Source organism: Sorex araneus, chromosome 2, assembly GCF_027595985.1.
Source record: "Sorex araneus isolate mSorAra2 chromosome 2, mSorAra2.pri, whole genome shotgun sequence".
Taxonomy (NCBI): domain Eukaryota; kingdom Metazoa; phylum Chordata; class Mammalia; order Eulipotyphla; family Soricidae; genus Sorex; species Sorex araneus.
The window spans coordinates 115,355,715-115,380,235 of NC_073303.1; the positions used below are offsets into that span (position 1 = coordinate 115,355,715).

The window sequence follows — 24,521 nt, forward strand, 5'->3', positions numbered from 1 at the left end:
TTTGTCAAATTTTATAAAGATGATATTTTGAGCTAAATGTGGCATGTTTGGATTTTCCATTTTAAATTTATACTCTTATCCCACATTTTAATGACAATAAATGACAAAAAAAGCTATGAAAATTCAGAAGGGGTATCCCAAATTTTTGCTTCTGAAGGAGTTTTATAATATGATTTAAAGAGAAAATCCCCACATCAGGAAAGTAAGTTAATATCCTATAAGATACTATTGAACTAGAATCAATATGGAATCTGGAATGCACCCAAGAAAGCATAAACCCCCATAAGATGTCTTCAGTGGAGAGAAGTAATTGAAATATGGAATACATCAATAAGTAAATGGGTGCTTTGAAAATTTAGACTTAAATTTATTTTTCCTTGTTAGCCTTCTCTTATCTTTTGCATCACAGTTTTGATTTAATTCCTTGTGATTTTCATATCTAGAAATCTTCATTTGGATTAAAAAAATAATTTCAATCTTTTTCATAGAAAAGTACCTTCGGCTTCTAATTCTCCTTCTTATCTCATTATTTTCCATGCTCCTTTAGCAAACGCTTGATATATCATATTGACTTTATTTGTAATATTTATTTCATATTCATTATTTTAGACTCCTCATTTCTATTGTGTTAAGATTGATTTCTAAGAAATTTTCTTTCTCATCATTGCCATAGAATTTAGCCTTTGGGGGTATTTCCCTTGTTTTTCCAAGTTCTTGTGGCTCTTGTTTTGAATAGTTGTTAAGATTTTTTTTTTAAATTTTCAGGACCTAGATTATGTAGGGAGAGAAAGGTTAATCTATTGGAGAGGGTATGGGGGGTGGTGGTGGTCAGGACTCATAAATATTGCCAAGTAGGAAGCCCCAGCCTATTTGCATGCACTTCATCACCGTGTACCAAACCTTTTCTTTCTGAGCAAAGTTCACAGCAAATGCCCAGCCGTGGGTACCTACAGGTGTTCCACTCTGGAAATATATTTTCCTGGTTAACCACAGTGGGGTAGGAACATCACCCTGCGTTATGACCAGCTCTAGAAAGCCCTGTTGTAATTTCTAAATTACCCCTCTGTTATAATTCCTCCTTATATTCCTAAAGACAAAGTATACCTCCAACCCCCTGAGAAAGCTTAGCTCTTAAGGCAAGAGAACAGGGTCAGCCATGCATTTCAAGGGAACAGGGTCAGCCATGCATTTCAAGGGAACAGGGTCAGCCATGCATTTTAATAGACTCAGAACCTTGGGACTTAATGTCTAGTCTAATGACAAGATGAATCCTTCTCTAAGAAGATGTTCACACAGTCCCTGGAAACTTGCATGTCCAATATCTCAGGTTGGGCCTGTTTAGATACTAGTGTGGTTTCTGTAGCCTGAGGCTCTTGTAGTTTTGCATATCTATTACAGATTGCATAGTTCCCTTGATTACCCAAGGGCTGGAGCAATAGCACAGAGGGTAGGGCATTTGCCTTGAATGTGGAAGACCTGGGTTTGATTCCTGTGTTTTGTATTTAACTACACACTTTTGCATTCTTTGCCTGTGTCCTAAACATATCTTTTATATAAAAAATCTAAAGTATGTATTATAATGAATAAACTGTACATAAAAAAGATGTATATACTGAATCAACTATCTGAACATAAATACAGATCTATAATGGGAATTTATGTCTATATATAAATACTGGACTGGAGCGATAGCACAGCAGGTATGGAGTTTGCCTTGGATGCGGCTGACCAGGGTTTGATTCCTCCATCCCTCTGGGAGAGCTCTGGGCAGGATACTACCAAGAGTATCCCGCCCACACAGCAGAGCCTGGCAGACTACCTGTGGTGTATTCGATATGCCAAAAACAGTAACAAGTCTCACAATGAAGACGTTACTGGTGCCCACTGGAGCAAATCAATGAACAATAACGGGAGGAGAATGCTACCTACAGTGCTACCCAAGGACTGGAGGGGATAGAATTCCACTACCATTTTGGCTGAGGTTCAAAATACAGTCCAGGTGTCCAGTTTCTGGCAGCCCGTATTTCTTTTTATTTTTTTTTTTTTGCAGCTACAGAAGATTTATGAGCCGATATTGCTATCCTAGACAAAGCATCACTAGATAATTAGTTCCTGTTTTGTTTTTTTTTTATATATTTTTTATTCTTTTATAGAATCTGCATGTGGAAAGTTACAAAGCTTTCAGGTTTAAGTCTCAGTTATACAATGCTCGAACACCCATCCCTTCACCAGTGCACAGATTCCACCACCAAGAATCACAGTATACCGTCCCCCCCTCCCCCCCACCTCCCCAGCCCCCCACCCCACCTGGGTAACTGGTAAATGTCACTTTACTTTCACTTTACTTTGATTACATTCAATATTTCAACAAAAAATTCACTTTTATTGATTTGGAGTTTCTCCCCCCTAAAGTCAACCTGCTGAAAAGAAAGCATTTGATAATTTGTTTTCCATTGCTGAGAATGAAGAGATATGAGGTCGAAAGGCCGCACTAGCAGCCGCATGGCCCGGTATTTCTTTCCCTGGTGGGCACTCACTAGTGTCCAGGGGATTTCTGGGTTCCCACAGTCCTGTCCTCCCCTCTGCTTGGCGATCAGACTATGATACTGCAGCTCTGCTAAGTTTTGCTTCTCATGAGTTGGACCTGGAGTTGCAGCTATCGTCTCCTTATCCCATCAATACCAAGGGCTTTTGTCTCCAGACCATTAATGATGCAGACTTTTCAAATTAGATATTTGTAACCAGCTATCTTTGACTCTAAGCTTACACGAGTTGCATAAGATCTCTGATTGGTTTCTGCCTGTGTTTTAAGAAAAACTTTCCAGCATATGGGCGACATGGGTTCTATCTCGGCATCCCATATGGTCCCCTGAGCACTGCCAGAAGTAATTCCTGAGTGAAGAGCCAGGAGTAACCCCTGAGCATTGCCAGTGTGACCCAAACTGACAAAAGAGAAAAGAAAAAAAAAGAAAAATTTACCCTAGCATACTTATTCTGCCCTATTTTATGGACTTTTCAGATGTAATTAGTGAAAGATATTAAAAACATTAAGACTTTACAGAGGATGGTGTTTCTAAGGACTTATTTCTTTAGGAATTATAATTAATTTGTAAATTTATGTGATGTCAATTACAAAATCTTACCAATATTTAAATAGCACTGTAGCACTGTCATCCCATTGTTCTTTGACTTTCAAGCCGGCACCAGTAATGTCTCCATTGTGAAACTTGTTACTGTTTTTGTCATATTAAATACACCATGGGTAGCTTGCCATGCTCTGCCATGTAGGTGAGATACTCTTGGTAGCTTGTCGGTCTCTCCCAGAGGGACAGAGGGATCAAACCCGGGTTAGCTTCGTGCAAGCAAACACCCTACCTGCTGTGCTATCACTCCAGTTTATATGTTTATATACAAACATAAATTCCCACTGTAGATCTGTATTTATATTGAGATAGTAGATTTAGTATATACATCTTTTATATGGATAGTTTATTCATTACAATACATACTTTAGATCTTTTATATAAAAGATATATTTAGAACATAGGCAACGATTGTAATATGTAGTTAAATATAGAACAACAAAATATACTGTATGATCATATTTTATTGCATAAAAGAATATATGTGTATACATCTCATATATATATCTGATCTATAATGTTGATTATGAAAGAATAAAATGGACAAATAAATACTATACTCTGTGAAAGTTTAGGATTTCTATTTATTTCCCAAACAGCTTAAATCTTAAATGGGCATTCAATAAATATTGTTTGATAAACAAATACATGTAAAGGTGATTCTACATTATGCATATTTTATAGTGTTTTCCTAACTTATTATTGAATCAAATGTTTGGAAAACTAAGCTTTCATAAACTAAAGCCTATTCTTATTTATATAGTCATTTCCATTTCATTACAGCTTAGGTTTTGTCTTTCTGATACATATTTGTTATGCTTTCTCACATTCCTTCATGCATAATTTTAATTGTTTACTAAGAATCTCACCTAAGTAGATTAAATATGTCATTGCATATGCATAAAACTATTTAAAATATTTGATATATATTGGTAAATTTCTTTCAGAATTTTTCATTAATTTAAATACCAATAGTTTATGTAATTTAATTTTCATTCATTACTAACACCAATTGATTCTTAATAAATTATTAATTTTAGTCAAATATTATGTTATTATTAAATTTTCATTTGTTATGATAATCTCTACATGGGAGTGACAGTTTTATAAAATTAAGCTGAAATTTAACTTAGCTGAATATGGATAGACTACTAATCAGATTTTTATTTCCGATGTATCTATACTTAACTTTTAATAAGGATACAATAGCCACATATAGAAAGTACTCTTTAAGATATGTTTGTGTGTTAAATCAGATAATAATGTATAGTTTGTAGCATATTGTGGGAATAAATTAGATCTTATGTTTAAACTGTTTAGCTCTCAGTCACCATGGAGATAATACAGTGGGTAGGACATTTGCCTTGCAAATGGTCAACCCAGGTTCAATCCCTGTCATCCCATATGGTTCCTTGAGCACCACCAGGAGTGATGATTCCTGAGCACAGAGCCAGAAGTAACCTCTGAGCATCACTGTGTGTGGCCCTAAAACAAAACAAACAAAACACCAAACATCTAAAGTGTTTAGCTCTGAAATGAAGTGTTTGGAGCGATACTTATAGTAACAAAAAGCACCTATTTCAGTGGTAAATAATGGGTAAAGTATGTATTATAATGAATAAAATATTTAAAGACACAGACAATATTATAATGTTTAGGTAAATATAAAATAGCAAAATATATGGTATGATCATATTTTCATATCATGTGGACATGTACCAACACAGATGCGTACATGTGTATAATTTGAAAATTAAATAAAGAGCATAAAAAATAAAGAGTGCAGAGAGATTGTTCAATGGGCAGGATGGTCATCTTGCATGTCGCAGATACGGATTTATTCCACAGCTCCCCATAAGGGTCATTAAGCCCTGAGTGTTCCCTGAGCACAAAGCCTGGAATTACCACTGAGTGCTATAACCCCTGACTCCAAAATTTAATTAATTAATTAATAGTGACCTCTGTGGTAGGCGATTTTTTAACTTATTTTTTATACAACTTATTTTCTAAGTTTTATAAATTTTAATGATAAACTTTTATACACTGTATGAAAAATCTGTGTAAAGCAATAATCTGTCCATATTATAAGAAAATGAATATTAAAGTTTTCTTCAGGGACTGTACCATTAGTTTATAGGTAGCAGACATAGACTCTTGTTAACTGAAAAATAAGAAAAATGAAATTTTGATCAGAAGCAGGATACATTTCTTAGTATGTTTAGTAGTGGAAATAGATCAGAAAGAATCACTAATGATGATTTTTTACCTATAGTAATAGATTATGTTTGTATTCTCATGATAAAAATAATAATGAGGTATTAAAGAAAGAGTCAACTACAAGGCCTCTTATGAAATCTATAAAACTAGGAAGTTCTGTGAAATTACAGAAATTATGAGAACACAGACATAAGAGAGAGCTAGAGGCAGACACGTGTGTCTACCAAGGTTTGTCACTCTGGTTCTTCCTCATTATCTGTTTACTCTTTATTTTTTCATCCTTTACTCCTTTGATTTTGGGATTATCACTCTAGAAAGTTGGGCAGTGCAGATGACAGAATGTTCAGATCCCACCTAATGAGAGGAAATTGGGTGACAATAAGCAGTTCAAATATTTGCGATGATGAAGGCAAGAAAGCAAAACATACATCTTGTGTTCTGTTAAGGATATTCCGAGGAAAGCAAGGCAAAGCTGCAATGACTATCTTTCCTGCAATTTTCAAATAATTGGCCAAACCAAATATTCTCTCTGCTCTTCATTAATTATCAGAACTTGTGATAAATATGTGATCAATATTTTTCTAAACAATAAAAGTTTAGAAAAATGAATAGTGATATTACTGTGTGCTCTAGTTTTAAGATGGATGGACACAAAATTTTGAAAAAAGACTGTTAAGTATGCAGTGGAACTAGAGAAATAGTATAGCAATTTAGGTACTTCCTTTGCATGCACCCGACCCTGTTTGATCCCTGGCACTCCACATAGTCCCGGAGTGACTCCTGAGCATGCAAAGGCAGAAGTCAGCTCTGAGCAAAGTTAAATATGGATCCAAATTAAAAAAAAAAAAAGGAAGAAATGTATCCAGTACCTTTACTCTCAAACATAATCACATTTTTCAAAGATTTAAATATAGATTGTCCCTAACATTATGTTTATATATGTATACATTTCTTTCAAAATCTTCTTACTTTATTCACTTCATTATAATAAAATATAACCTTCAAACTGGTTACCAAATAATGCACCAACATTCATAATAAGTATACAGTATTTATATTTATGATATATAACTTGAAGTTCAAATGTATAACTATCAATCTTAAGGAAAATGAGTGAAATTGTAAGTGTTCTCTACAGATAACTTGGAACCTTGATGCATGGTCATGAAATTGGATTCTTCCACAATTACCAAATGTATATTTTAGTTCTGTGATGATGTGATAAAAAATGTGCATTTAGAGGAAATGATTAGCTTCTAAAATGCAATTGCTTTTTAATACATGTTGAATATTCCTGTCTAATCATGCAAGAAGTGAAATTTGAGTAATTATCTTTCTTACAATTTTGCATAGCTTCTCAATAGTAAATCAGTATAAAAGGCATTCTAAAACAAGTACATTGATAAAAGCTGCCTAAATTATCACAGTAGTCTGTTTCTTTTCACTTGTTTTATATTTACCTATTTGGTCTAGATTTATTTCAGATAAAGTGAGGCCATCTACCATGAAATAAATATGAATCTCTCAAATATATGAAAAGACCAATATTTTTTCTTAACTTTTTTTCTTTAATTAAGATTCCCATAAATTGCAAAGGAAGGGTGTGAACAAGCTTCCTGCTTGAAGTCAGTACTTCAACAAGTGCTGCTGGCTTGATTGTATTCAAAATTCTGTTATCGGTGGAATGAATCAAAACATTGCTAGAAGTACTTTAGGGTGAAAAATAAACTCTTCACTCTGAGAAAGGAATGTGCTCCTGGTTTGATTATATTTGTCACACATGAGCTGTTTCTTGCTGTGCAATAATTGACTTAGCTTTCATTTATTGATGAGGAAGAACAAAATCTGGGCTTTTGATGCTAATTTGGTAAATGTATTGTCAATTGAGTATGTTAGATGACGAGTGCATGGCAAATGAGAGTTCACAATATTCAATGTGCTATCTAATATTTTTAACTCAGGGACTTAGGATGTGCAAAGATTTGCAATAGTTTGTTTGCAATGCAGTAAAGAATGTGTCTGCTGTGCTTATGTGGTATGTTTGTTGTCTTCCAGCTCAGTGTGGCGGTGCTATGTCCGATTTCAGTGGTGTTCTCCTCAGCCCTGGCTTTCCTGGCAACTACCCCAGCAGTTTAGATTGTACTTGGACAATCAAACTGCCCGTAGGTTTTGGTATGTATATTAAAAACACCTGAAACCAATTACAGTGTCAGTATCGTGTCCTTTAAAGAAAGATTAGTGTCTAATGAGAAAATATGAGACATGTATGAATTACAGTTTAATTTGAGGTGACTATATATTTATGTAAGTTGAGTGCAATTTGGATCACTATTGAACGAAGTATATTGTATGAGGACTCCATGTCTAATTGAAGAAAATGAGCAGTTTCAAATTTCATAGGTGATGGATAATTAGTGTGTGTCGTTTTGTAGTGGATATTTAGAAGTACGGCTTGAATTGGATGAGTATAACTGATCAATTGAGCATGGTTTTCACGTATAACTGTTTTTTAACGTTCTGTGACTAACTACTATGTAATTTCCCAGTACTGAGTACAACAATATTGAATTTATCCAATATGTTTTTTAAATAAATATTTGCATTTTAAAGCAGTACAAATATATTTATTTTAAGTTTAAATACCCATGTAGATATGTTACTCTAATTCCAATTATGTGATTTTCAGTGTTCATTAAATATTCCTTGAAGCACAGACCTGGTAGATTTAAAGCAATTAAAAAGTCTGTACTATGTAATTTATTGAGAACTAAGTATAGTGACTTTATTTCCCTCAAAGTATATATAGTCTCAAAATAAAAAATCATATTTAAATGTTTCTCATAAGAAATTCATAGAAAAAATTTTTCTGCTCTATTCTGAGCTCAATATACATACTCCATGAACTGAGTTAAGTGCATTAAAGTTAACTTTATACCTCCTCCGGGTAAGTTACAGTCTGATAGGAAACAGTTAAATAACCAACGACATCAAAGCACAATTAAGATAGATCTTTGTAGAAATGACCAACATAGCTCAGGAAATGCAGCAAAGTATTGTCAGAAGAACTGATAACTTGAGCTGTCACTTTTATATAAGAGCTAGCCAACAATCGGGGTCAGCCTGTGGGACCCAAAGAATAATACTTGAAAAGCAGAGTGACACAAGAAAAGATATGACTAAATAGAATGACTAAAGAAAGTCAACCAACTGGACCAGAGTCGGATGGGCCTAAGGTTTGGGGGAAGGCATTACTGAGCAAGAGAAGCTGTGGGACATTATAAAGAAATCATTTGGATTACAATGTGGAAACATCCTTAAATTAAAGTGGTAGTCAAATTTTACGGTGATCAAAAGAGATGGTGGATAAATAGGACTGGAGAGATAGTACAGGAAGTAAAGAGCTTGTATAGTACAGGAAGTAAGGAGCTGGCATCACACATGGTGCTGCCTGATGCTGCCTGATTTGATCCCAAGCACTGCGTATGGGACTCTGAACACTGCCATGAGTGGTTACTGACAATAGCACCAGGAGTAAGCCCTAAAAGTAGTCAGGTGTGGTCAAACCTCTTCCCCATCAAGACGAAAATGTGGCTATGAATGAATATAATATTGGAAGTAGTATGACTACTCATGTCTTTTTATTATTCCTTTGACTTATCCCATATTGAGCTAAAATATGTAAATTTAAAATAAATTATTTAAAATATTTTAAATAATGCTTATATAACATCTTCAGCTTCCTTTTTACTTGCTCCCTTGACCTTCAATATCAATGCCATTAAAAATTAAGAATAAGGGCCAGAGCGATAGCACAGCGGGTAGGGCGTTTGCCTTGCATGCGGCCGACCCGGGTTCGGTCCCCGGCATCCCATATGGTCCCCCAAGCACTGCCAGGAGTAATTTCTGAGTGCAAAGCCAGGAGTAACCCCTGAGCATTGCTGGGTGTGACACACAAAAAAAATTAAGAATAATGCATATGTGTATTTTACAAATTAAAAATAGGAGACTGATTTAATTTTATTTAAATGACCACACTGTTTTGAAGAAATAAAATATTATTTATAATTATATTTTAACAAATAAGATTTTAGAGAATAAACTGAATAACAGCATAACTGTTTTCACATACCAGTGAAATAAATTATTAGTGAAAAAATGTACTTTTGGGATCTTTTAGGGAAATAAAATGCACATCTTCAAGTTCTATATGTTGAGGTAGGATATTCAAAGTTCTAAGGCTATAAAAAGAACTAATATTTAAATCATATTTTTAATATTTTCCATTTTTATTTGTCCATGGAGTCATTTTGTGTCATGTCAGAACAGTTTCTTTGTAAATTTATTCTAGTAACAAAATGTAACTTAAGAATCCTCATATAATTGGTAGTGGAGAATGGGCACTGGTGGAGGGATGGGTACTCGATCATTAAATGGCTGAAACATATGCTTGAAAGTTTCTAAGTCTGTAACTGTATCTCACGATGATTCATTAAAAAATTAAATAAATAAGTTGCTAAAATTTAAAAAATAAATTCTCATATAAGGACAGACATAGTAAAGGGGTTAATGCCCATGACTTACCTGTAGCCAATATCAATTTTCCAGTTTTATCACAGCATTCCATATTGCACAGAACCAGGATTATTCCTGAAGCACTGACAGAAGTGGCCAAATAATAATAATAATAATAATAATCATTATGATCCCCATTTGATTTTATAAATTGTACAAAATATATTTCAAACATATAAATTCCCATATATTTAGATCAGTCGTAAGGGCTAGGCTGAGTGACATTTAGCATATTGGTGCTTTTTAATTGTTCTTTTTTTGGGGGGGTCTCCACACCTGGATATTTTTGGGGCTTACTTCTGGCTCTGTGTTCAGGGGTCACTCCTGGAAGCACATATATGGTGTTGGGGAATCAGTTCTGGGTTTACTTCAGGAAGGCAAATGTTTTAACTCCTGTACTGTATCTTCTTACCCCATTCAGCATATTGTTTACCCAGTGTCCTCTTTATTCCTAAGCAGTAATGGTCATTACAAAGTCATTATGACAAAGTGAGTTAGCCTATAAAATTAAAATTGTGCCTGGTCAAAACAAAAGCAAACAAACACAAAAAAACACTGCACTCTGAAAAATTGACATTTTTTACTGAAATTTGCGAAATGGTAGCACAAAGCATCAAATACATTAAAACAAAATATTAACTAAATTAAACATACTTCTATGAGGTTTTTGTTTTATTCACAAGAAATATTTCATTATCTTGTAATTTAGTTATGTTTATAAGGATATTGAGAATATCTTACAATAGTTCCCACAAAGACCACTAACACTGTATTTATTGAAATGAAAATTTAAAATTTAGCATAATCTTCCTACCAGAAAAAATACTGAGTTAGCAGACATATAAATTGCTTTCCTCTGATATTTTGGAAAAGTTAATTTATCCCTATAAATTAAAGGCTAATTTCTATCATACTTATGAAGTCTGATTATGTTAATATATAAAAATGTTGCAATCATCTTTTGGCCTCAAATTGGCCTTTAAAACACAGATTACTGAGTGGCAATTTACCTTTAAAATCAAATGGTACAATTTTAAATGGTATAAAGAGCAAGAAAGCCACTTTCCTGATTAAGTTTGCTGTGGTAACATTGTAATAAGATGAAAGACATTTTCCTTACTAAAAATTGTGACACTGGGAATCAATACTTTGTTTCTTTAAGCAGAGCAGATTTTATTAGGCAAGTAATGAACTCATGACCCAAATTTTGAGACTTTGTCTCTTGTGGACATAATTTATGGAAACATGTAAGTGCCTGATGTGAGTGTATGTTTGTTTAATTTGTTATAATAAGGATATATCACTAATACTACAAGAAGGTATTTTCTTCACTAGGTGTACATCTCCAGTTTGTAAATTTTTCTACTGAAACCATTCATGATTATCTGGAAGTAAGAAGTGGGTCCTCAGAAACTAGTACTGTGATTGGCCGGCTTAGTGGTCCCCAAATACCATCTTCCCTATTCAGCACGACGCATGAAACCAGCTTATATTTTCACAGTGACTATTCACAAAACAAACAAGGATTCCACATCATCTATCAAGGTAAGGAGTAAGATTAAAAACTACAAACTTATTTCCTCCAAAGTGCTTTCAACAGTCTAATTTCTATTTTTTGGGGGGTCACCCCCAGCAATGCACAGGGGTTACTCCTGGCTTTGCACTCAGGAGTTACTCCTGGCGGAGCTCAGGGGACCATATGGGATGCTGGGAATTGAACCTGGGCCAGCCGCGTGCAAGGCAAACGTCCTACCCACTGTGCTATTGCTCTAGCCCCAAATTTCTATTTTCTTCTAATTTCTATGTTCTCTTTTAGGAGAGACAAAGGAATGTTAAGCCAAGTTGAGCTTCGTTAGAAAGAATTTTCCTAGTAATGCAAGTTTTAGGCAATACTAGAAAGAGGTTCCTTTCTGAGACCTTAGAAACTCCTAAATGTTTTTTTTTTTTTTTTTAAAAAAGAGGAACTGGATTAGAAAGGAAGTCAATTAAGACAGACAAGGCAATAAAGCTAGGCAAATTGGAAATTAAAGAATTATCATTGTTATATAAAAATGAGTGCTCTGAAAAAATAAGTTATGTCATCATTATCATCATCATCCCGTTAATCATTGATTTTCTCGAGCGATCTAAATAACGTCTCCTTTCATCCTAGCCCTGAGATTTTAGAAGCCTCTCTTGTCCTTCCCAATGGTTTTTTTGGGAGGCTCTTTGCATGGTCAGGGGATTGAGACACATCATTGTTACTGGTTTGGGAAAATGAGAGCTTGCCAGACTCTCCCATGCAGGCAGGAAACTCTCGGTAGCTTGCCAGGTTCTCTGAGAGGGAGAAGTAGACTATAAGATGTGTGGCTGTTTTGCAGCTGCACACTTCCAGGAGCTTGGTTTTAAAGTCTCTGGATGTTGGTCATTGATGGGATTACACAGGGCCGGGGGGGGGGGGGGGAGGGGAGCAGTTTCTGGGTGTGACTGCCTAGCTACTGGAAAATGGGAGATCTAGGCAGAAGAGGCCCAGTCCCAATTATGTAATGTATGTAAAATCATTTTTGTTATAATAATAGATTATGGCAACATTGCTTGATTTTATTTTATTCTTAGGAAATAAGTAGTTTGACACATATGAATAGTTTGACCACATATTAATCCTATTTGAAATAAAATGGCTACTTGATATTGTCCAAGATTTTTACCCCATTTGTATTGGTATTTAGGTAGACCTAGAATGAAATGATACTCTCCTTGTTAGACTAGTATGGCCTCAGGCTCTGACTCTAGTTCCTTATGTAAGTTATAGAGTTCATCATAGTTACTCCTAGGTAAATTATTCTGAATTTTTTATGATAAAATGCATATAGAACACATGTCAAAATATATTAATTATTTTGTAAATTTGAGTTAAAAGCCCTAGAAATTAGGTATTGGGAGATAATACAAGGGTGAGCGTGCATGGCTTGTGTGTGTCTGGCTTGAATTCATTCTCTGAAACTATATGATCATTCAAGCAATTGGAGGACTTCTGAGCAACACCAGATTCAAACCTGAAGCTTCCAAACTTTGCTGATAAAGCATTAGTGTTGGCTGGCAACTCAAGACCTAAACAGCATCACAATCCTGCGTCTTAGTACTGGATCACGAGTCTGGTGGTCTAAATATAACCAGGAGTGGCTCTCGGAACCCTTAAGAAAAACATCCACAGAGTTCCTATCTATTCCCCCAAAAGCTAGCAATTAAAATTAAATACTGAAAAGTGTGATGTTTATGTAGTAAGTCCAGTGATTCCACTTTTTAGTCAGAATTGCTTAGAGTTTGATAAAATCTCTGCCCTCATTGTTAACAATTTCATAGGTGTTGTTGACTTGAGATGTGAGCTCCCCAAGAACTGAAATATTTTTGTTCTTTTTTGATGTATTTCAAGTACCTAAAAAAAATGAAAGAATGCTATGTGGTCACTGCCTCAATGTCCATACCATAAAAGAAGTTTGAGAGTAGTTAAAATAAATAACAAAAAACTATATGGATATAAAATAAATATGATTTTCACTGTGGTTTTAGATATAATTTACAAGATCTATATACCAACCATATCTTTTTCATAAAATAGATGCTGTCTCTACTACTCTTGGATGTTAGTCTCCCATTCTGCTACTTTATATTCCACAGATGAGTGTGATCTTTCCATGTCTGTCTCTTTCTTTCTGACTCATTTCATTCAACATGGTTCTTTCCATGTTGATCCACTTATATGCAAATTTCATGACTTCATCTTTTCTAACAGCTGCATAGTATTCCCTTGTGTAGATGTACCAAAGTTTCTTTAACCATTCATCTGTTTTTGGTCACTCCAGTTTTTTCCAGATTTTTGGCTATTGTAAACAGTGCTGCAATGAACATACAAGTGCAGATGTCATTTCAACTATACCTTTTTGCCTCTCGGGATATATTCCCAGGAGTGGTATTGCTGGGTCAAATGGGAGCTCAATTTCTAATTTTTTGAGAATTGTCCATATTGTTTTCCAAAAGGGCTGAAACAGTTGGCATTTCCACCATCGGTGAAGGAGAGTCCCTTTCTCCCCACATCTGTGCCAACACCAGTTGCTTTTGTTTTTCTGGATGTGGGCTAGTTTCTGTGGTGTGAGATGATACCTCATTGTTGTTTTAATCTGCATCTCCCTGATAATTAGTGATGTAGAGCATTTTCTCATGTGCCTCTGAGCTATTCGGCTTTCTTCTTTGAGAAAGTTTCTGTTCATTTCATCACCCCAGTTTTTGATCGGCTTGGCAGTTTTCTTCTTGTGGAGTTCAACCAGTGCCTTGTATATCCTTGATATCAACCCCTTATCAGATGAGTATATCCTTTGATGTGAATATCCTTTCCCATTCTATAGACTGTCTTTGTACTTTGGTCACTGTTCCTTTTGAAATGCAAAAGTTTCTTAGTTTAAGATAGTCCCATTGATTTATCTCTGTTTTCACTTGCTTGGCCAGTGGTGTGTCATCTTTGAAGATACCATTGGCTTTAATATCGTGGAGGGTTTTGCTGACCTTGTCTTTAATGTACCTTATGAATTTTGGTCTGATGTTGAGGTCTCTAATCCATTTTGATCTGACTTTTGTACATGGTGACAGTAGAAGAGATAAGTAGTAGAGATAAGAACCAGGAGGTCTGCTCCGCAGCTTGGAAACTGGCCTCACATGCTGGGGGAAAAGTGAGCTGAGATAGAGAAGGGAACACCAAGTAGAGAATGTTGGGAGGACCCATTTGGGTTGAAAGCTGCGTGCCGAAAGTAGACTATAGGCCGAACATGATGGCCATCCAATACCTCTATTGCAAACTACAACATCCAACAGGAGAGAGAACAAAAGGGAATGCCCTGCTGCAGAGGCAGAGTGGGGTGGTAGGGGTTGGGGTGGGGGTGGTGGGAGGGATACTGGGAACATTGGTGGAGGAGAATGGGCATTAGTAGAGGGATCTAAACTAAATGCAAACATGAAAGTTCATAAGTTTGTAACTGTACCTCACGGTGATTCACTAATAATTTTTTTTTAAAAAAAGAAGATAAGCGCCTGCTATAGAGGCAGGCAGGGGGTGTGGGTGAGGTGATGGGAGGGAACCTGGGGACACTGGTGTTGGGAGATGTACACTGGTGGAGAGATGGGTGTTGGAAAACTATATAACTGAAATCCAATCATTAACTGTGTAAAAACACAAAAAAGAAAAAGAAAGGGGCGAGGAGCACCTCACCGCACCGCGCCCGGCACTGGGCACAGGGCAGAGGTGCTGACTCTCCTGCCACCTGCGTTCGGTAGTCTCCAGCTGCTTCCCCCACCTCGGGGAGGTTGATGGCGATGATGAGGCAGGCGAAGGAAGGAACGGAGTCCAGACTGGTTGGTCTCAGATGCAGTTTATTCCATCCCCATCTCCATTCTCTTCTGATTCTCCTCCTGCTTCTTCCTCTCCCATCCCACTTCATTCTCCTTCTCTTCTGGGTCTCTATCTCGATCTAGCTTCTCCAGATCTGGCGCTGGGACTGGCCCTGGGACTGGCCCTGGAACTCGACAGCACTTGCCCCCAGCTCCCTCTCACCGCCACCTTAAATCCCGGCACCAGGGCTTATGCATAGATGTGGCTACAAGCAATAGGGGTTAAAGTTCTATCCCTTAGTGGGTGCTTTCACTAGGACAGAATCTCTTTCAGCAGGACATCCGCCCAAGAGAGGGATCCCCTGGGTGTGTTTCCCCTCTCTTTGTCCAATTAACATATAAGTATTCATATTATAAGTCATTTTGTATGGACATAGCAAGAGATACATTAAGTTTATAGAATTGCTCTCCGGGGATCACCTCAATCTCAGACTATAGTGCCCAGGCCAGATTAGTCTTTCCTAGCCCTAGCAGGATCCTAGTCTTGTCATTGCTTCTGGATCATGACATAACATGTCCATGACCAAGCTCTTAACATATAGCTAAGCATTAGGCGCTTTGGCCAGGCCCATCTCGATGCCAGGGTAGCACATAACACACCGCTTGCCCTGGGTCTGTCCCGTCCCTCGTCGGGACCCTACTTTTGGGGGTGCTAGGAAGTAAGGGCAGCTGAGGCTTAAGTCGAGAAAGCAGATGCCCAGAAATGAATAATATTTGAAGCCAATTGAATCCCATGTTACCAAAGCATATTAATAAATGTCTTTCTTTGTCCATACAAAAAGGATATTGTTTTAAAGTAAACTATTCGAAAGACATAAGAGAGGAGAAAGACAATATTAACTTACAATACAAGTTCACTGTCCTAGCAAGGTCTGACCTTACAGATTAACAGAGTTTGATTAGAGGAAGAGCGGATAAACTCGTAGAAGTGGTTACATATAAACAAAGGAATGGAAGTGACTCTGGAACACTTTGATGGGTGTGACTGATATACCTAAGCTCCTAGTGGCAAGGAGATCAGGACATACCAGTATAGTCTAGAATAGTTTAGAGATTATTACCAGATAAGCCCAAACTCTGTGGCAAGGGAAAAAGGACAAACCAATGATATTCAACAATTAACAACTTTGTAAGCGTCTATCTCATAGTGATTCAATAAAAAGTTTAAAAATTAAAAAATATAGATGTTGTTTCTAACATATAAATTATTTCAAAATTGAGCCACTATTTTTGAAATTATTTCAAAACTGAGTATCTCTTTTTGACTACTAGAAGACTCAGACATAGCTGGTTTTTATATATCAAACATGCTAGGCATTATGGCAAGCATATTAAGTCTGCCTTCATCTTTTTTTTATCCTGCACTTGCTTTTACTCTGAAAATTATGTTCTCATATGAATGTACAACATAGAACTTAAATTTCAGTAAGTGTATATTTTTATTAATGAATCCTTGAAAAAACAGAATTATTATTATAAAAAAGCATAAATTACATTAATTTTATCAGTATAATTTATATTATAAATTATATATTCCCATGAATCAGAAATATATTCATTACTGCTGCTTATTATTAGTGAATCCTGTCAAATATTTAAACATTTTATGTTTTATTACAAATGTGCAGTAGAGTATTGAAAAACTTTTTAATAATTATGTTTCTGGCATTTGGACCATTCCCAGAAGTACTGAGGGCTTCCTCCTGGTTCTGTGCTCAGGAATCACTCCTGGCAAACTCTTGAACCCATGTGGGGGCCATGTGCAAAGCTAGCACCTCACCCATTATAGTATCAATCCAGCCCCCAAATAGCATTTTAAAGAAATATATTTATTTAGACAACATTGGAATTATTTTTGAATAATTTTGTGGTTGGACTTAGTGAATTTTAGCAATATGCAGAGTATGTAATTAAATATACAATTTCACTGAAAATTTTGACTTGGTTCCAAAATTGTGTTACTCTGTCATTATTTTAGGCAATATTATTGGATTTCTTTTTATTTTAGCTTTTTGGGTCACACCTAGTGATGCACAGGGGTTACTCCTGGCTTTGCACTCAGGAATTACTCCTGGCAGTGCTCAGGGGACAATTATGGGATCCTGGGAATCGAACCCGGGCCGGCCGAGTGCAAGGCAAACGCCCTACCCGCTATGCTATCTCTCCAGCCCCATTTTATTGGATTTCTTAAAAACTGTATAGTATATACTTTTAAATTTCAATTTATCTTTTAAATACGAATTAAAAGGAAGTTGCTTTTTCAAATGATGTATTTCAACTATTAATGATGAAATTATTATTCCCGTTTTGTAAATGGAATAAGGACTCTTATTTTGAATTCTTGTTGTGTAGAACATTAATGCAGATAAAATGCAGAGTAAAAGTAAAAGTATTTAACATTTTACAAGAATTTGTTCCTATGTGATTTGAATTTCAGTTCAGAAAATATTATTTATTGTATTTAACTACAGAAAACATATTTATATTCAAATATAATGTTTTGTTTGGAGATATTTACATTTCAGTAACAAAGTAATCATTGATTGTTAATAATTTAAATTGTAATACTGGTAATAAAATTTGAACTTTTTAAAAATAGTATCAAATATAAGATAGGAATGTATCATTGTCATAGAGTCAAAAATTATTTCACAATATTAAATACAAACTGTTAAAAATTGAGAACAAGGTATTATGTCCAATAAACTAGTGGTTGTGTTATCTTGTGTAGAATATACAAGGGAAGTAAGAATGGATAAATATTCAGTTAGATCCTAATGCCAAAATACAATAGCTGAAGCATAAAGTACATCAATGTTTTTTCTATAACTTTGTGTTATTACAAAACATTTTTTAGGAACCCAATAGAGTGTTATGGTTTGTTTCTTCTAGTGAAAAATTAGTCAGAAAAAAATTAAAGTTTGTAATTTGATACACATGTTATTCTATTTTATATACACGAAATGTAGCCAAGAAGCAATCATGTCCTCTGTAAAAGAATCAGATTATGTTTGATTAAAATTGTGGGTGTGAGGACAGATTATACTTTCTTTAAAACTTGAAATTTAGATAGATTGCATAAGTGGGTAAAGAAGCACCATTTTTATGAGTTGTACTAGAATTTTAAGTCTGCAAATCAGAGAAATGAGAATAAATTTATGTTTTACTGTCATGGGTTTATCCTGAACCTCAATTTATAGTGAAAATATAACTACGACTGAAACTATTTTGCAAGTTGTGAATAGGGCCATCTGTTGTCTTTCAAATTTTGGAAAATTAATATGTCTTGATTTTTTCCCCCAGCCTATCAGTTGCAAAGCTGTCCTGATCCACGCCCATTTCGGAATGGTTTTGTAATTGGCAATGATTTTACTGTGGGTCAAACAATATCATTTGAATGTTTTCCTGGATATACACTCATTGGAAATTCAGCTCTCACTTGCCTTCATGGAGTCAGTCGTAATTGGAACCATCCACTTCCTAGGTGTGAAGGTATGATTCTAACTTGAAGCGAATTTAGATAATAACTCCATATTTGGTGATTATTATTTTGGCACAATTTCATTTTTCTCTTCAAGAAATGTGAGAAATATATATGACATTTCAGTTGAAAAATAGTGGTGAATACCCAACTCCCTAATGACCTTTAATGTATAAATTTTATTATTATTGGTAGAAATATTAAATTCCCCCATTGATAATAAAAATAAAGTTGATTTACACATTGGAGTTTCTCCTATGAGTATGTCTATCTCTGTCATGCATGTGTTTAATGATCATTTATATATAAAATTATGCAGATAGTGCTTCTAAATTTGAATTATTTTTATAAAAATATTTTGAATAAAATTATTATATTAGGCACTATACATATGTAATAAATAGAAGTAAAAATTATTATAATAAAAATTTGAAATAAGAGTAGACAACAGAATTTACTGAATAAGTGATAGATACTACTAAATTTGTAGCATGTCATATGGAAAAATAAAACTAATTTATTTGCGTATGTAAATATATATTAGAAGAATTATCAATTTTATTTTACATTTCACAACTGAGTATAGTTTGTTCTGATGAAGTGGTTAAAAAGTGTTTCTCTTTTCTTCAGTAATCAGTTTATTATTGTTTTATTTTCACATTTTTATTTTGTTTTTTAGCTCTTTGTGGAGGTAATATAACTGCAATGAATGGCACCATTTACTCTCCTGGATATCCTGATGAATATCCCAACTTTCAAGATTGTTTTTGGCTTGTAAGAGTACCCCCTGGGAATGGAATATACATCAATTTTACTGTCCTTCAAACAGAGCCAATCTATGATTTCATTACTGTGTGGTAAGCTAGAACCATTATTATTGGTTACACAGGGTGTGTGCATAGATACATAAACACAAGCATATAAAATCAGTGAAACAAGTTAGGAATGAAAACATATCACAATGCTCTGTGTAAATTATATGCTGATATTTGAGTTGTTATAAATAACTGAGGGTGAGATCATGTGTTTTGAAGAAGAACATAAATAAGAAAAAAAAGTTTGAACTTATTTGTCTGTAAGATGACTTCTTAGAAGAAAAAAGTCAATAGGTTATAACGCACTTATAGTACAGGAAATTAATATCACTGTTTTTCAATGTTATCTATTAAAATAGCTATAAAATTTTTAAAGCCTGAATTGAAATACATAATTTGTATATTTGATTTAAGATATTTTTGGAAAATAAGATGGACATTTCTTTAAAACTTGAAATTGAACTTTTATATGACCCAGCAGTACCCCTCCTAGAAATAAACCCTAGGAGCCCTACAAATCACATAACAGAAAAGCCATCTGCACTTCTATGTTCATTGCAGCACTGTTCGCAATAGCCAGAATCTGGAAACAAACCAAGTGCCTAAGAGTAGATGACTGGATAAAGAAACTATGGTACAAGCGCACAGTGGAAAACTATGCAGCCAGGAAAATAAAGTCGTGAAATTTGCTTATATGTGGATGGAGAATATCATGCTGGAAGAGTTGATTCAGAAGTAGTGGAACAGCCATAGAATGATTGCATTCATTAGCAGGTTATTAAAAAAAGCAAAACAAACAAACAAACAAAAACCATAGTATGAAACTATACCCATAGTCAATAGAATTGAAGGTCAAGAGGATGGTCCATGGTTGGAAGCTTATCACAAGGGGATGGGGTCAGGACGAGTGCCGCTAGGACAGAGAAGTGACTGCTGTGATAGTAGTAAATAATCACTCTAGACAAAGAACTAAGCACTGAAAAGAGGTAAAGTGCTATACATGATAACCTTTCAGTACCTGAACTCCAAACCACAATGACTAAAAAGAAAGATAGTGAGAGAAGTTTCTGGGGTTGAGAGGGGGAAACTGGGACCATTGGTGGTTGGAAATGTACACTGGTGGAGAGTTGGGGTTGGAACATTGTATGGCTTGAACTTTGTAGCTGTGTATCTTATGGTGATTCAGTAAAAAGTGAAACATTACATTGCACCAAAGAAAGAATTTATTTTGAAGTATTATAATAATAATATAGCATTGCTGATACTTAAAACGACAATCAAATCAGTTTGTCAAAAAAATCATTGAATGAGTTATTGATAGTTGGTTAACAGAGCTACTGTAATATTTCTAAAATTCCTTCTAAATTTACTGGATATGAAGTTTGTTGCTAAAAAATAAAGGGAAGGGATTTGAACCTCAAGAATTTCAGAAGTTATGTGTTATAATGAAACCAAAGATAATTTAATCAGTTTTAGCTAAAATGGATATATTTGATATAGGTACGAGTGTGATATATTTTTCTTCTTCTTATTTTAAAACATGTTATCACCTAAATAAACAAAAAAAAATCCATTATAATTTGGTATTCACTTGTTGTTTAATCTCTTACATCTTTGTCACTTCTTGGGTAGTACTTTTATTACTTTTGTCATAAGATGTTCCCAAAAATATATCTCAGTCTCTTCTTTTATTTCCTTGATGTTCTCCCTCTTCTAGGGATGGACCAGACCAAAACTCACCTCAGATTGGGCAATTCAGTGGCAATACTGCTTTGGAATCAGTCTACAGCACTTCAAATCAGATCCTGATCAAATTCCACAGTGATTTCACAACAAGTGGCTTTTTTGTGCTCAGTTATCATGGTTAGTATAATTTAAAAGTTTGTACTGATCCTGTCTAAAATTGTCCTAAAATAATTAATATCATTCATTCCACAAATAATTGAAAAGGTACTAAAATTCTATGCTTTTTTGTCATTTTAACTAAATTTACTTGCAAAAAATGACCCCTTCTCAGGCTTTAGAGATATTAAAATGCAATTGCATAGAAATAGGAAATAAATCAGTCAGTAATTATGTAGTAGAGAAATAATCATTTTTTGTATGGAAACCATAAAAGTGAACCAGCTGTTCATATTTTATTGCAAGTAATTTTGTGACATCAATAGATTTTCAATGCAAAATGTTTATTCATACTGCTGTTTGTCTTTCTAAAATTAGCATCTAATAACTTTATGTTTTGGATCACATTATTCATTTATATTCTTGTTTCAATAATATATCTGTTCTAGAATCTTACAGTTTTGAAGTGACTTTCTAAATCATTAAGTTCATAGCTTTTATTCCTGTAGAATAATTCATGAACAACATCAATTTTAACACTTGTAGAGACAAGTCATCTCTTTGTACCATTAACTTTTTACAAATGTGAATTTTTATGGAGTTATGTGAAAATATGCTATGCAATATATTCTAACAGTAAATCAATTTTACTTGACTTTTGTGCAGCTTTTTCAGTTATTAATGTTAAAATTATAATTAACATTATAATAAGTAAGAAAATATATGTATTTAGTTCCTTGTTTTCCCATTTACCTTTGGACTAGTTGCCTCTCACCCTTCCTCCTTTCTTTAACTATAAAAAGAAAAGGAAATGGAGTGTGTGGGGGGTGGTGGGGGGAGGAGGGCAAGAAGTAGCACAGGAGGTAAGGCCCTTGCCTTTCATGTGGCTAATGCTAGGTTGAATCAGCCAAGAATCAATCCTGACCACAGGGCCTGAGCAACTTAGATGTGGCCTATATATAATTTTTTAAATTAAAGTTAAGACAGTAAGACTGCTGATAGGACTACTAAAATAATATATAATTTATGAGATAGTACACATAGAAATGACTTTCATTGCTCTAATACATTAAACTGCATTAAATTCTGGTCAAAAATGCCAAATATTGACAATTTATGTAATTCAACCCAATTAAGTACTGTTATCCATTGAGAATTGAAAACAGCGAATAATCAAGTTAGCAGAATGACTAGCAGAGTAAATTCCAGCTGTTCCTTATCCTACACAGTATACAATTTCACACATTGTATTACTTAAGAGCTATTTTGGTTGATACTTTAAGTTTTCCAGTGAGGAACAATAATCTGATCTTTCAATCAGTATCATTGGGAATTTTTTTTTGCGGGGGGTCACACTCTGCAATGCATACAGGTTATTCCAGGCTCAAGCACTCAGAAATTACTCCTGTTGGTGCTCAGGGGACCCTATGGGATGCTGGGAATCGAACCTGGGTCAGCCTCGTGCAAGGCAAATGCCGTACCCACTGTGCTATCGCTCCAGCCTCTATCATTGGGAATTTTATGTACACTTTGAAACTTCAGATTATAGACAGGATTCATGCTTAAAAATCACAGATGTCTTCTCTCATGGGGTAAGATCATTGTTACTGTTTTAATAAGATCTCTGCTTTCGTGCTGACTTGTGTTTTCAAGAAGGCATGATGCCTACATCAAGTGAAATTTAAAGCTACCCTATCATTTTGCTCACAATTCTTTTCTCTAATTCTGACTCTGAATTGGATCAGATTCATTCTCTTACTTCCTCCGGAAGCTGCATATTTTAAATGAATTCTTTACCTCCACAGTAACTATTGTTGATTGATTACTCACCCTTAGTTCTTTAAGTCATTCCCCTCAATTCTGTTCTTTGAAATTATAAAGGTCACTGCTGTCTATGATTACCCATATTATTTTTTCCAACTCTGAGAACTTAATTGCAGTATGGCATGTGAATTTATGCGTAGTGTGAATCTAACAGCAATGAGGGCCTAGTGGAGGTCACTAATCACAATATAGTCTTAACATCATCTCATTTTCTTTATTAGATGATTAGTTAATGATACCTTAGATTCATACTGGATATGGATATACTATTTAAAATATTTGAATTTGGGTCACATGAGTGACACTTTAAAAAGGTTATTTTATAGTAACATAGATGAGTTTCTTTCTGCAATTACAAAAACAAAAGTGCGTCTCCAGAACAATGTTAATAAAATTAATAACATTTAACACAAAATACAGTACTTGTACTCTATGCTAAATTTCCATAGCAATACCTGTGCTAAAATGAGCTATATTACAGTCATCAAAAATTAAAAATTTACTCAGTTTCTTGATATTTTCTTATTAGTAAAATAAGAAAATAGTATGCAATGTGACACTATTTTAAGCTGATTAAGCACACTAAAATTAGAATAGTTTATTCTTTTTGTCCATTTAAGAAAATATTGCTTTAATAACTCCTTTCCCTAGGTCTGCCATATAGTTAAAAGCGGATTTTTTTATAAAAAAAATGCATATTTAACTATAAGTTTGATCAGGTTGATATTTTCATATAATTTCTTAAGGTCATTGTGAGCACTTCAGGTTCCTTTTAGCATATTTAAAAGAGAAAACTCTGTTGTTGTTGTTTTAAACTATGATTTGAATTCTTTTACCACTTCTTTCCATCCTTCTGCCTCTTATAAAACATCACTTTCATAAAGTTTTTCATGATCAAAAACAACATTCATAAAAAGCTTTCAAAATGAAAGTTCTGTGCAATAAAAACAAATAAGACAGGCATAAATGTGGGTGCACTTTATCTCAGATAATTATATTTCTTTTTCTGAGGCAATATTTTCTTCTCTCTATATCTAAAATTGCAATTCTTTGATAGTGAGCCAGTTTTAAAAATATTTTCTATGAGTCAGGTTTGGGTTGTTGGGGCATACCAGAAACTAGAGCTTCTTACTAGAGAAACTAGTAAGGGTCTTGCCTCATACACAACCAACCCACGTACCATTCCTAACATAACATAAGGTTCCCCAA

The 24,521-nt window shown here is 34.6% G+C and overlaps 1 protein-coding gene across 2 annotated transcripts in view; it reads left to right on the top strand.

Annotated features, from left to right (window-relative positions):
* The window catches only part of CSMD3 (CUB and Sushi multiple domains 3), a 1,180,343-nt gene that overhangs the window by 1,050,602 nt on the left and 105,220 nt on the right, over positions 1-24,521 (top strand). For both annotated transcript variants that reach the window (XM_004607658.2, XM_055125482.1), the window contains 5 exons: positions 7,416-7,532; positions 11,268-11,477; positions 18,654-18,842; positions 19,511-19,688; positions 21,364-21,509. In XM_004607658.2, coding sequence (XP_004607715.2) covers positions 7,416-7,532; positions 11,268-11,477; positions 18,654-18,842; positions 19,511-19,688; positions 21,364-21,509 — 840 coding nt within the window. The remainder of the gene's footprint in view (positions 1-7,415; positions 7,533-11,267; positions 11,478-18,653; positions 18,843-19,510; positions 19,689-21,363; positions 21,510-24,521) is intronic.